At 38.8% G+C, this 14,345-nt stretch overlaps 1 protein-coding gene across 1 annotated transcript in view; it reads right to left on the reverse strand.

Annotated features, from left to right (window-relative positions):
• The window catches only part of LOC139698332 (cubilin-like), a 176,662-nt gene that overhangs the window by 63,089 nt on the left and 99,228 nt on the right, over nucleotides 1–14,345 (reverse strand). Inside the window, exon 3 of the mRNA XM_071597237.1 lies at nucleotides 12,327–12,413. Coding sequence (XP_071453338.1) covers nucleotides 12,327–12,413 — 87 coding nt within the window. The remainder of the gene's footprint in view (nucleotides 1–12,326; nucleotides 12,414–14,345) is intronic.

The raw sequence follows: 14,345 nt of genomic DNA on the forward strand, positions 1-14,345 counted from the left end.
AGAATAGCAATAAATTTAACAGGTATCCTGGTTTCAATGTTTTTCCATTTTTTAATTACTAGTGAAGTTATGGAGAGAAAACATAAATTCACAGAAACTAACGGATATGAGTTCCACGATAGTATTTTATATATATTTTAGTGACAGCCAAATGATCTACTATACTGAGACATCCGATTTTGATAAGAAAACTACATAAATTATAACACTTTATTAATTTTAAATTGCTCTTTAAAAAATCGCGTATATTTTGCACCGCATATATCAATTGATGAAAAACAGAAGACATGGCCAACATGATGTTGGCCAAGATTCTGAATAAATGATGCGCATAATTCAATTAGCTCTCAATCTGCAATTTTACAGTGTGGAGGAGTGTTATGGAAAAAATAGAGGTTCGAGCAGTGGATAAATACTTCGTAAAGAAACACATGGAAGCTGATTAAGTCCATTCCGACTTTCAGAGCACTCTGGGCAACTCCGCTCCTTAATATTCAACGGTTGCCCAGTAGACAAACGAGTTGAAGTTTGGTGGAGACAGCTTATATAATGATCCATGCAGAGGCCGTCCAAAATGTGTCATTACACCAGAAATTATTGCAAAAGCGCATAAAATGGTCACGGAGGATCGCCGACTGAAAAGGCGAGAAATTGCCAAAAGCTGTAATGATGCCATCTGAATGGGCATATCACATTTTAACATTGGGGTTGTATATGAGAAAATTATCTGCTAGATGGATGCCGCGACCCTTGACGCAGGATCACACTTGAATCAGAATGGATATTTCCAAACAATTTTCGATCCGTTTTAAGAGCAACCAACAAGAATTTCTGCGCCAATTTGTGACCACAGATGAAAGTTGGGTCCATTACTACACCCCAGAGACAAAGCAGAAGAAATATGTTGATTCACCACCACCAAAGAAAGCAAAGGCAAAATACGGTCGGCCGGAAAAGCGATGTCTCCAGTTTTCTGGGATGCGAAAGGGATTCTGCGGATAGATAATATTCCCACAGGTCAAAAAATTACTGGAGAATACTACGCTAACCTCCTGGACCCACTACAGCATAATATATACGAAAAAGCTCAATTTTGGTAAGTAAGAAAGTTATCTTTCATCAAGAAAATGCACGCCCACTCACAACCGTTGTTGCCAAGGAGAAAATACGTGAACCAAGATACAAATTGTTGCCACACCCGCCTTATACGCCTAATTTGGCTCATCAGATTCGGTTCCTTCCTTAAGTGGGAATATAATACGCAGAATACTCGCGGCCATAACACATTTTAAGCACTTGATGCTTCACAGGCACTGAATACGTTATTAATAGCCATGGAACAATATAAAGTCGAATAGTAAAGACGTAAACACGTAACTAGTATTCTTTGGTTCAGATCGTAGTACCTCATCACATCAAAAGACATGCCACTTTCACAGCCGATAATAATTATCTGCTTACCGAAGGTAAGTATTGAAAATTTCCACCTGGGTATTTGTGGTTAGCTTGTGTTGTTGGAAAGCTATGCAGGCTCGGCTCGTGTCTGCTAATAGAGACCCGCTCACTTCCCAGTACTCTAGGTCTTTCTAGCTCACCTTCCCCACGCGGGGATGGAGTAGGGAGGAATACTCGCGACGAAGGAAAGCGTTAAACACTCCAGTGTCTATTGATCCATCCTCTGTTATTGATAGTTAAGTTTTCGTTGTCAAACACCATGTGAGGATATTTACATTCAGGTGCCAAATGCTGTTCAAATCGCAGTTTAATGTGGTAGAGGCTGATTTCATAGTCAAATGTATGAATTACGCTTATTGTATTACTCAAACTCTACCTACACTAATCATTGTAAACATCGCAATAATACATTACAACATATCATTCTCGGTCCATAATTGAAACATTATACTAGAAAATAATACTCGCAAGTAGAAGTAACGCTGTTTTGCCGATACAGAGAGCAAAATCAAAATCAAGAGTTTTCAATCTGAAAAAATGGTTAATTTAATTTTTTTCAAAAAGTAATTACCCGACAGGAAAGGACTTAATTCCTTTTATTTTTTTCCAGTGTGTTCCGGTTATTATTAACTATTTATATGACTCTGTATCGTCGTCCCATGACATTTTAACCTAAGCACCGTAGTTCTGAATTAAATCAGACGACTGATGTATGGATCTAAACTAATATATGGATCATACAGCATATACGAGTATGATGAGAAAATTGCTTATATCAAATTTAAATATTTATTTCTAGAAACTCTTTAAATGCGGCATGACTTTGCTCCACATGATAAATTAAATAGAAAGCGAAGCATTCTTAATATGATGTTGACCGGTTTTACATACATAAATATATATACTCGTATATGCAGGACCGATAAAAAATGATTAGTGCTAATGCTGTGATCTACCAGAGCGAACAAATATTAATTTCCTGAAGGAGACTTTTATGATTTGGTCGGCTTGTTGACTAGTTACTGGATGGAGTTGGTGTACTTGGGTTGTCGGAAAGTGATACAGGCTCCGCTCGTGTCTGATAACAGAGGCCACCTGATTTCCCAAATTCTTTGGCATCTGTATTCTACCTTTCCTAATCATTAATGGACTAGGGAGGACTACTTTCTGTTGTCATAGAAACATTTAAGCATTTAATAGTTCACTCATCAATACTTTTAAGTTAATGACAACCAAGTTCCAAGTGAAAAGATATACGTGCAACTACCAATCTATGCTTCGTGAAGTAGTAAAATGAGACAGATGCCGCTTTCAGAGTCCATAATATTACCTACTTACCAAAGGTAAGTATTAAAGATTCCCCCCAGGGCATTGGGAGTTGATTTATCTTGTTGGAAAGTTATACAAGCTCAGTTCCCCTCTGCTAACCGAGCCTCATCTGACTTCCAAGTTACTTTAGGCCTTTGGAGTCCACCCTCCCTAACCAGGAATAGAAAAGGGAGGACTACTCGCGGCCAAAGAACATTTTAAGCACTCTTCACATATATCCACTGAGTTATAGATAGCTAAGATCCTATTAGGTTTTTTCAATAAACCAAGTAAAATCATAAATTTAAAACTGAAAGTCCGTGTTTACAATCATAATATATTTCCACAGAATCCGCTTTCATAGTCTGATGTGTTTCCTATATTACACAAACTTCTAAATACGTAGCCAGATCTTGAAAAAAACTTAGAGGAAAAAATGTGGCACAATTTTTAATTAATAGTAGATTAAGAGCTGTTTACATGTTTCGGAATATATTTTAAATACATTATTTGCATGAAGCGTCAAGTTTTTATACAGTGACTTCGCGAGATGAAGGTATACTCGTATGTATTGTTTTCCAGGTGCTCTCTTAGGACTTGCTCGGCTTGTTTGGCAGTTAGCAAAAGTAAGTTTAAAAGAGCTCCACCTAGGAATTTGAGATCTACTTGGAATAGGGAAGACTACTTGTGGCCATATATATATATATCAGAAAGTTTCGTACACCAAAGATGAACAAACGCCGTTTTACTATGGATACTATTTTAAACAAACTTGGTAATTCGTTATAAAGGTATCTCGTGGGAAATTAACGAGTTCTGATTTTGTCCACCGGAAGTGTGTTTTCCATCGTTTTGGAGTGGGAGGACTGCTAGTAGACATGGAAAACTACGTATAAGCGCCTACGCGTTTACACATACCAACTAAAATATCAACTGTTAAGGTCTCATAAAAACGACTAAACGTAAAAACCACATTTAACTACCAATCCGTAGCAATCATGATGATAACATACGACAGATGGAACTCTATGAAACACATGATACATCCAATCATGATGAGTAATCTGCTTGCATTTGAACGCTATGCTCATATCTATTACCTCTTTTAAAACCCCTGTTATTTTCTTCAGATTTGTTATTTAATATAAAACAGGGAACTCATAATACGATGCGGGCCAGGACTCTGAATAAATGAGCTGGATCTCAAGCAATTATTCCGCAGTTTGAGGGAGTATCATTAGTAGTCATATGTTAGTGAAAGTAAGGGGTATTAGTAAATATTATGTTAGTGAAAGAAAGTGGAAGGATTCGTCAGCTTGCTTGACTGAAAGCAAAGTTAATTATTGAAAGGTCCACGCTGGATAGTGGTAGTTAATTTATAATATTGGAATGTTATAAAGGATCCGCTCGTTTCTGCTAACAGCGTCCACGTGAATCATCAGTCACTGTACGACTCTGATGTCCACCTTACCTAATGAGGAGCGGAACAGGGAGGACCTCTGGCGGCCATGGATCGTTTTAAGTACTCCAGTGCTCACTGATACGTACTAAGTTATTAGACCAAGGTCGGGCTAAAAATCTCTAAGTAAAGACATTTTTATTAAATTGCCAATTCATGGAAAGCATAATGATACAATTCGGCATATACCGCATTTTTAGTCGACTTTTAATCTCTCTATCATCCATACCGCTAGATGCTTAGTCTGAGCACGGGAAAACCCTTAAGCAATTCGACGATCCCATTATTTCTGGAAATTGACGGAGGTGAAGGTCGCGTGAAAACACACCGCTTCTGGTATGGCTCGCGTGCTTCTTCTCCTGTATGTGACCAAAAGGACGGAATAGGTTTCTCATCCCGAGTTCACGTGTTCCACTTCAGTGGCGCAGCCGTGCTAAATTAGACCTGGCGCCGAATAAAAGAAATCTCCCGCAGACTCCGTTCGCGCGTGGAGTTCACATTAATCGGCGACTGCGGCGGATGCACCTGAGCCACGACATGTGGACGGACAGACTCACATTTAGCGCCGGCAGGGGGCAAGCAAAGCGGAGTGGTGGGGAATGAGAGTGAGAGGCCCTCGGGCGCCCCATAGAAATACAAGTCGCCGTCGACGGACGACCGGAAGGGGTCGTCGTACCGGAGGGGGGCGTGACATTGTGTTCGGGGGGTGTCACCTCTCCTCCCATTTCAGGCAAAGTCAGCACGGACAAATAGAAAAGCGCGCGACATACTCTTGAAAAAGCGATAAATTTTCCAATTGGATTCTAGCGTGGTAAAACCATCAAACGTACGAAGATACATAATACAGGCACGAGCTAGGGTAATGAGAAAAAGAACTTTCCCGAAGAAGATGAAGATTTTTTCTGGAACACGAGAGAACCCTCCATGCGCTTTCTCTACAAATTCTTATCACTCTACCTCCACAACTATACTGTCCATTTGGTAAATGAGAACCTACGAGATGTGTTCACAATATGTGAAATATCTAGGCAAAGTGATGGTTCCAATACAGAAAGAGTATTAGGCTAAGGTCGGGGGGATGGCAAGAAAATTTGTCTGGACAACACCACACACGCAAATTAAAATTCAGCGTCAATGCAGGCGTCTATGTGACCACATTAATCCCGTGAACACACACATTCATATATATGTTCATAAATACATAAATACACACACACACACACATATATATATATATATATATATATATATATATATATATATATATGTCGATGATATAGAAACACTTACACGACACGAGCAGTATAATATTTGGACGGCACAATAGAACACAAATAAAATAGTAATACTTAAAAGGACACTCACATTGTAGATTATTTGAGCCTAGTACTACTCCAATGCCCGTCTCTCACATACAGACGACCCGCCAATCTCAAAAACCTTCTGAGATCCACCAACCTTTTGGCGCCCCCCCCCCCCGACAAATTATCTCATATTTCCCCTGCTTGCAACCGCCCCCGATTTAAAACATGTCTACTTATTATATCTGCTCCCCTCTCCCCACATCCCCTCATTGCCTCTCAAAAAACACTATTTATCTTTTGTCATGCTAACATTGCGCTTCCTTTTACATAGGCGAATGCATTACCCCCTTATCCATTCGAATGAACAATCACCGGTACTCCTGCCATTCTGCCTCACTCTCTTCTCTTCCTATCCCTTCACACGCAAACTCCCACAACCTTTCATTCGACCAGCGTTTTGCTCTAACCATCTTAGGATCCCTACCCTATTCAGCCACCAATATAGAGGTGAGAACTCGTGAATCCGCGTATATACTAGCTTTCCGATCTTTTAAAATTCCCACCCTAAACCGCCATCTTTAATTTCCCTCCCAGCATTCCCGGCACCTCCCCTCCACCCCCCAAGCCCCCTAACCGCTCTCCAATTTTCAGTCTTACTTGAAGAAGGCCTCGTAGAAGGCCGAAAACTCAAACAATCTACAATATGAATGTCCTTTTAAGTGTTACTATTTTATTTGTGTTCTATTGCGCTGTCCACATATTACATATATATATATATATATATATATATATATATATACACATTATATATATATATATATATATATATATACACACATTATATATATATATATATATATATATATATATATATATATATATATATATATATATACATTCAAACACGAAATCCCACCAAACGGCGAATAAATACTCATATATACAGAAACAGATATAAGGAAAAATTACGAATAATGATAGCACTGTGCGACGGTGCGTTATCATGGTGCAAAATCCACGAGTTTTCTGCCCACATTTCTGGTCTCTTTCGGCGAATTGCTTCACGCAAACGTCTCATAACGCCCAAATAATACTCTTTGTTTACTGTCTGGCCTTCTGGCAAAAATTCATGATGCACTACACCGTTGTAATCCATGAAAACCGTCAGCATTGCCTTCTTTTTTGACTGAAAACGACGTGGTTTTTTTGGTCTCGGCTCATTTGGTGAACGCCATTCACTTGCCTGATGTCTGGATTGCGTGTCGCACTCATAAACCCACGTCTCGTCTCCAGTAATGATCCTTTTGATGAATGTGGGATCGGATTCAGCCTCGCAAATCATGTCTTTTGCGAGGTCAACACGGTCTCTTTTTTGCATGAAATTGAGGTCTTTTGGAACCAACTTTGCTGCTACACGACGGAAACCCAAATCATTAACCACAATGTCTTGGGCGGATCCATAGGCAATGTTCAAGTCCTCCGCTATTTCTCTGATGGTTAATTTGCGGTTATTGACCAACATTTCTTTTACTTTATCAATTTTTTCACCGACTTTCGATGTCGATGGTCTGCCACTGCGTTCATCATCTTCGATTGACTCACGACCACTTCTGAACCGCTCGTGCCACTGGTAAACGACCGTTTTTTTTAGAGAATCGTTGCCGAAACACTTTTCCAACATTTCCAACGTCCGTGCGCCACTAAATCCGTTTTTTACGCAAAATTTAATACAAGTTCGTTGTTGCAAATTTAAATCCATTTCTGAAATTGTAAAAAATCGCCAACACACACAGAGATAGATGTACTCTTGGCTACGTAACTTTTGCAAATGTCAAGTTATGACACTAAGATTTAAAGGGAATATCAACAACAGATGTACCAATTTAACAAAAACAACAGAACTCAAATCGGAACGATGGGAGCGCCACACGGTGGTTATTCCGGGAAATTTTTGATCAAGGTAGTATATATACGCTACAGAGGATATATATACATTATATATATATATATATATATATATATATATATATATATATATATATATATAAATCTACATCTGTGTTTTTATATATTTGTGTGTCGCCGAAGAGCGTTCCATTTCGAAGATATTATCTACATCTACATCTACTCAATACCCCGCAAGCCGCCGCAAGGGCGTGTGGCGGGGGGTGCTAGGACACCACCCATAATTTAGAAAAGAAAAATAATAAAAAAAAAAAATCGCATGCAATAACGACAAAATCATATATAAAAAAAAAACATGGCATACATTCATGCATGAACACTTACACCCCACACACATGCAAACACTCAAACTACCAACTAACATACACATGCACCTGAAAGTATACCTAACATCTCTATAGTGTTTAATTTTGTTCCGACTTGTAAATTCAAAGTTTTTAATATTTCTAAAGTGACTTCGGTTTCTTGCTATTATGATTACTGATTGTTCGGGGAAAGAATGAGTATTTGTACCTATCTGTCTTGGAATCTATCTCCCTTAGTTTATCTTTGTGGTCTGATCTACCTAAGTAGTGTGGGGCCATTATAATTCCTTCAGTGTCATATTTAAACTCGTTTGTTCTGAACCTTTCTAAAAGTCTAAGCCTCGCTTGTTCTCTCCGCACTTCAAGTGGTTCCCAGCCTAAATCCCCTAAGAGACCTGTCACACTTGTGTTTTTATCATAACAATTTTTAACAAATCTAGCGGATTTTCTCTGGACTTTATCTAATTCTTTTTGCCAAATTTTCTCCCACGGATCCCAAATACTTGCGGCATATTCCAAATGAGGTCTAACTAGAGCAAAATAACACCTCTCTTTAACTTTTTCATTACATTTCCCCACCACCCGTTTTATGGAGCCAAGTTTCTTTAAAGCTGATCCGCATATTGTCCTGATATGTGCTCCCCATGAAAGGCGTGGTGTTAGAACAACCCCCAAATATTTAACTTGATTTGCCGTAGTCAATACTGAACCCTCTATTTTGTAGTTTATATCCTGTTCCTCGCTTCCTTTATTCCAAAATTTCAAAACTGCACATTTATCTATATTAAGTGTTAATCCCCATTTATTGCACCATCCCGAGATATTGTCTAAGTCTCTAGAGAGTAGCTCGCGATCTAGTTGGCTCCTTATTTCCCTGTATATCACCGTGTCGTCAGCAAATAACCTTAGATTGCTACTAACGTGTGTGCTTAAGTCATTTATGTATATTAAGAACAGAAGAGGCCCTATTACACTTCCCTGGGGGACGCCCGAAGTAACATCTCTCTCCGTTGAGCACAACCCATCTATGACTACTATTTGTTTGCGGTTTGACAAGAAGTCCCTAATCCAATTAATTATTTTCTCATTGATCCCATAGTATTTAAGTTTGTGTAACAATTTATTGTGTGGGACTTTGTCGAAGGCTTTTTTGAAATCCAGGAATACTGCATCAACTTGGGTGTTGTTTTCTCCCGATCTAAGTATATCGTGAATGAAGAGACCAAGTTGTGTTTCGCAAGATCTGCTTTTCCTAAATCCGTGCTGGTTGTGGATTAGTATTTTCCTACTATCAAGAAATTTCATAATGTTAGTGACAATAACGTGTTCCAATATTTTACAAGAGATCGATGTTAAAGAAATGGGTCGGTAATTGGTTGGTTTATCCCTATCGCCGCCTTTATAGATGGGAGTTATATGGGCTAGCTTCCAGTCGCGAGGCACTGAGCCTTCTTCTATCGATTTTAGAAAAACAATATGTAAAAATGGGGCAATGTCGTCAGCTAATTCCTTTAATATTCTAGCAGGTATTTCTTCCGGACCAGGTGCCTTGTGTGCTTTGATACTACGGAGCAGATGTACTATTCCCTGCTTGGTCAGTGTAAGATCGCTCATGTGTTCCCCGGGTGGGTGTGGAGGATCGTCAATAATAAATAAATTATATATATATATATATATATATATATATATATATATATATATATACATATATATAGTGCCGATTGCCGATTCGTTTTTCCCCTTTCTATTTGGCAATCACGTATGGGTGTACCTAAGATATCTCCATCAACGCCATGTTCTCTTTCTATGTTTAAGCTTGCTGGCTTAATGCCGCTCCATATAGATCCTCTATGCATTCCTATGATCTCTTTTGTCTTTCCTGGCTCAATTAATAGTTTTTATGACCTAACTTCATCATTTTCTTAGATAACTATAACTGCTTTTTATTTCTTCATAATACTTTCATTTTTCTGCAAAGTGTTCCAATTACACCCTCCCTTTGTAAATTTTCCTGTCCTCGAGTATTTCACCACGCTTCTTTAGCCTGAATAGTTTCCAGGCTCAGTTTATTATTGATCTTCTCGTACTTTCTTTTATTTAATTAGGGGGTCTCAATTCTTCCATTTCCATCTCTCTTCCTAATCATCTCATTATATGCCATGGTTAGCTTGATTTTTTTATTTGCTGTCCCTATAGTTTTCTCGGTGTCTTTCCATTTTCCTGTATAGTTCCATTTTTTCCTTTTACATTTCCCTGTTCCCTCACTTATTATTTCCTCAGCTACCTCCTGGGAATCCTTATTTTATCCTAGTTAGAGCTTCCAAATTGGATGCCCTCAACCGACTTCCCTGTATTATCCCTTTGATGTGATGTTTCATCTAGTCTTGTTAGTACAAAATTGTCATTCAAATTTCCATTCGCTTTCGGGTGCCTGTGAGAAGCATTCACTTTGCTACTTAAGCTTGGTCTAACCCTAATATAGTCTTACAAACATAAATCTTAATGACTTTCTAGTCATTTTTAATCGACACCAATGCCTTTTGAGGTGCTTAAACCAAATGTTTGTTATAATTAAACTCTGTTTCCTGCAGAAATGCCCTGATTTCTCCCCGCAGTCATTCTTTGTTCCCAAACTGTAGTACCCTACCCACTATCACCAATCCCTTCGCCAATCGCCGCATTCCAGTCCTCATCATTTCATGTGTTTCCTTCCAGGAGTGCCCGCAATTATTTCCTATAGTTAATTATACAATCTGTCGACTTCATCCTCCCAATGATTACTTATTTGTATGTGGACGGGAACAACGACCAGGTTTGGTTTTTATTCCTACTAACGACATCCCATTAGTCATGGCGCGCTCTATGTTTGCTATATTTCTTCCTACGTTTTTGTTCAATAATAAAGCTACCTCTCGCTCGCTCTATTCCCTTTCGCTGCATATTAATGCATAAATATTGCACCAATAATCCCAGCTATAGTTTAATTTCCCCTTGCAATGCCGAAAAATATCTAATATCCTATATCTATCATTCCCACTTCATATTTTGTAATTTTCCAGTCTTTGGTATCATCCTAACATTCCAAGTCCCTATAATATCAGGTTGTGTCCTATTCTTTGTCTTCTGTGCTACTGCTTTCGATTTTGCTTTGCAAGGATTTCATGTGATGAAGACCGCGGAAGCCTTGTCTCTTTCGCTGTCAGGCACGACACGCGGCCGATTTGTCTGAGTCCCAAAGTTGCCAGAGTTCATTGGCATTATTTAACTCTCTTGCGACAAATAATTGTGGTGGTCTCATCATGTGGTGATGGTGAATATTATTTTCAACTTGACGCAATTACTGAAGTGGACGCCCCCGTAGAGTCAGTCGCTTTTGCAGCCACCTCACCGAGGAACGGATGCTCTTTCATGGGGCAAGGAGTAATTATCATTGCTCTCGCTAGTACAACACTAGGACTCATTAGAATTCACCCTTCCAATATGTCAATGCTTTAGCCCAAGGTTAGAGCTGGAGGCAGCGAAACATCATTGTTCACGGTAATTTTAATACAATGACCATAGTTTCAACGTAATTTATTGCTTTGGACAATGGCTCACTCAAAGATGCGCTGAGTTGAATGATCTTTGGCGCATTAGAGTACGGGTAAAAACCGACTAGTTATCCTTTATTATAATGAGAAAAATGAAATATTGAGGAATTTGGCAAGGGGTAGAAGGACCACCATATGGTGATGGATGCATGGGGCAGGGAGTAGTCGAGACCGATGCCCAGCTGTTACCTATTGTAGGACAGTGTCACTCCGAAAGATACAAATTAAAAGTCAAACTTACATATTACTTATGCAACTAATTTTACGACACCGTTACATGAAATTAGACGCATAGCGAACCCCGTCATGTTTTACAATTTCATTTCAATCAAGAATCATTCAAAATTCTTGACAATATTTCATGTTCTTGCGTGTTCTACACCAAATTTATGTCCACATTCACCATTGTGCCAATAAAATACTTTCCTCCAGATTTTATTTGCATTTTAAAGTTGAAAATATTTCCATACAATAGTGAATAAATATAGCCCACAGTATTGGCTCTTCAAACGTTCCTCCTCTTCGAAATGAATCGTCTTTCTGTAATCAAGGCATGATCATTCATTTTATGATAATTCTAAAGTGTTTTAAATTTCTTTAAATTTTAAATACGTATTTTCTAACCATTATTCGGGCCTCGCGAATTCTATGAGAAAATAAATTTGTGAAAAAAAGATATCATTCCTCCTCACTCTAAACGCCGATTCTGAATTGACCGGCTGAATCATTTAAATTTTGGATCTTCACTCAGAGAAGAGATTAAAATAATATATTAGCAAATAACGGTAGCTGATGGTAGATGACTGAAATGGAAGAACCTCCTTCATGTATATTTAACTGGTCATAAGTCACACACAAAATGCCCATCTCTCGCGGAACCTCAAGAGAGCCGCTCTTGCGAAACAGAAACCAAGAGACATCAGAGTCGATATGCACATACTTGGGGCTTTTGTTGGGGTTGTCCTCTGGTGGGGGGGCCTCGAAACACCACCTGCGGCTGCCGCTTCTACGCTCTCAACCACCTCGGCTGCTCGAGACACGCACAATGCAAGGGGAGAGAAGAAAAAACATGAATCAAATTATGCCCCTTTAAATTATCATAACAATACATGCACTCATACACAACAGTAATTTGCATATTCCCGGTATGAAATGAGCCCAGAAAGCTCCAGTTGGCGAGGAGAAAGGAGATGCCGGCAAAGGAGCGTTTTGTGTCCGACTCTCCTCCGTTGGCTGACATCGAAAACAACTGACCAAAATATCATTAGGGCTCCTTTGACCTGAAAGTCAAACATACGCATGATCACTCACCAATCAATGCCACCACATTTGATAATGCATATCATTGATCCTAGTTAAACGTATCATCAAAAATAAAAACATCACAAAATTGACCAAACTTTAAAAAAGCATATTATTGCAAATACATATGCAAATATTTTACCCAAATTCGCTGATTTGGACATCTATGCCAAGTATGATAATATTATTTCATGATGAAAGATAACTCCATTTTTATATATGAGGTTTATTTACATGATTAAAAAATTGTGCGGTAGTATTTAATACTAAATTCTCAGTATATTGCAACGTTTGCTTTGACTAAAATTCGCACGAAATTGAGCATCTGAGCTTTTCACTTTAACAAATTAAAATTTCTCACAAATGTGTATTTTCTATAATTCATCAAAGATCATTCTCTGTCAATTTGTTTAAGCGAGATAATTCCGTTTTTCATAACATGAAGATTAAAAAACCAGAATGTAAAAAGATTTCAGAAATAATCATCAAACGCCGGTCGAAGGACCCTACGGGCTCATAATAACGTCGCTTTTAGCATCCTTCCTTAGACATGGTGTGTCTGCGGCAAGGCACTTTTCTCTGACGATCCACGTGTGCTTTGTAATCAAATGTATACGAAAGCTGCGACTCGCATTCCAAGAGCAAAAGCAAGGCATGAAGTATAACTGTTGGTGCATGCAATAAAAACGACTCTCTTTCATTTCAACCTGCGTTTACTGCTAGCCGATTAACTTCCTAGCTTCTCAAAGTGCCCATACTGTCTGCCTTATAATGCCTGTGGAGGTCATTTCACCTTGAACAAATATCTGGAAAGACTACATCGGGAACACCGAAATGCAAAGTCTAAACTCGATCCCTCTGGCGTAAATCCATCTCACGACCTCTCCTGAGCGAAACACGCACGAGGAATATGTGAACAAGCTAACAAAAAATTGGAATTTTATTAGAAGACTACTGAGTAAATGTGATGGAAAAGTCAAAGAGAAAAGTTATCTATCGCTGGTTAGGCCTCAATTAGATGCTGCATGTATATGGGATCCTCACGAGGTTGGATTGATTGCCGAATTGGATCGCGTGCAGTGCATCGGAGCTAGATATACAAAGCGTAGCTATAATAAACTTAGTAGGGTATCCATATTATTAGAGGAGCTGGGCTGGGAATCATTTACAGAGTGAAGGTTAAATTACAGACTAATTCTCTTGTATTAAGTGGAAGAGAGTCTCTTTAGTTGTGATGTCGAACATTTATCATTACCCTATCACACTACGGTAGGAGAGATCATGTCAATAAAATTAGAGATGCAACAATTTCAGAGTGTAAAAATCATTCGCCTTGACTGGGATCCCAGTCAAGGCGAATGATTTTTACACTCTGAAATTGTTGCATTGAAATGCACATTAGCGGATGACTCCGTTAAAAGTTACTGTTGCGGCATCTCCCGCAGTTTCTTTGGAATTTGTTAAAATTAGAGAGATTAAGGATAGTACAGATAGATTTAAGATGTCATTTTTTCCACGAACGGCAAAGGATCAGAATAACAATGACTGTCCGCGGTGGGGGTCATACTCGGGTCAAAATTATTTTGGTTTTCTATTGCATTCACCCCGTGCCACACACGGTGTGGTGACCCGCAGGGTACTAAAATATCTAATATCT

Source organism: Hetaerina americana, unplaced genomic scaffold (assembly GCF_022747635.1).
Source record: "Hetaerina americana unplaced genomic scaffold, ioHetAmer1.1.p SCAF_82, whole genome shotgun sequence".
In the NCBI taxonomy this organism is placed as follows: domain Eukaryota; kingdom Metazoa; phylum Arthropoda; class Insecta; order Odonata; family Calopterygidae; genus Hetaerina; species Hetaerina americana.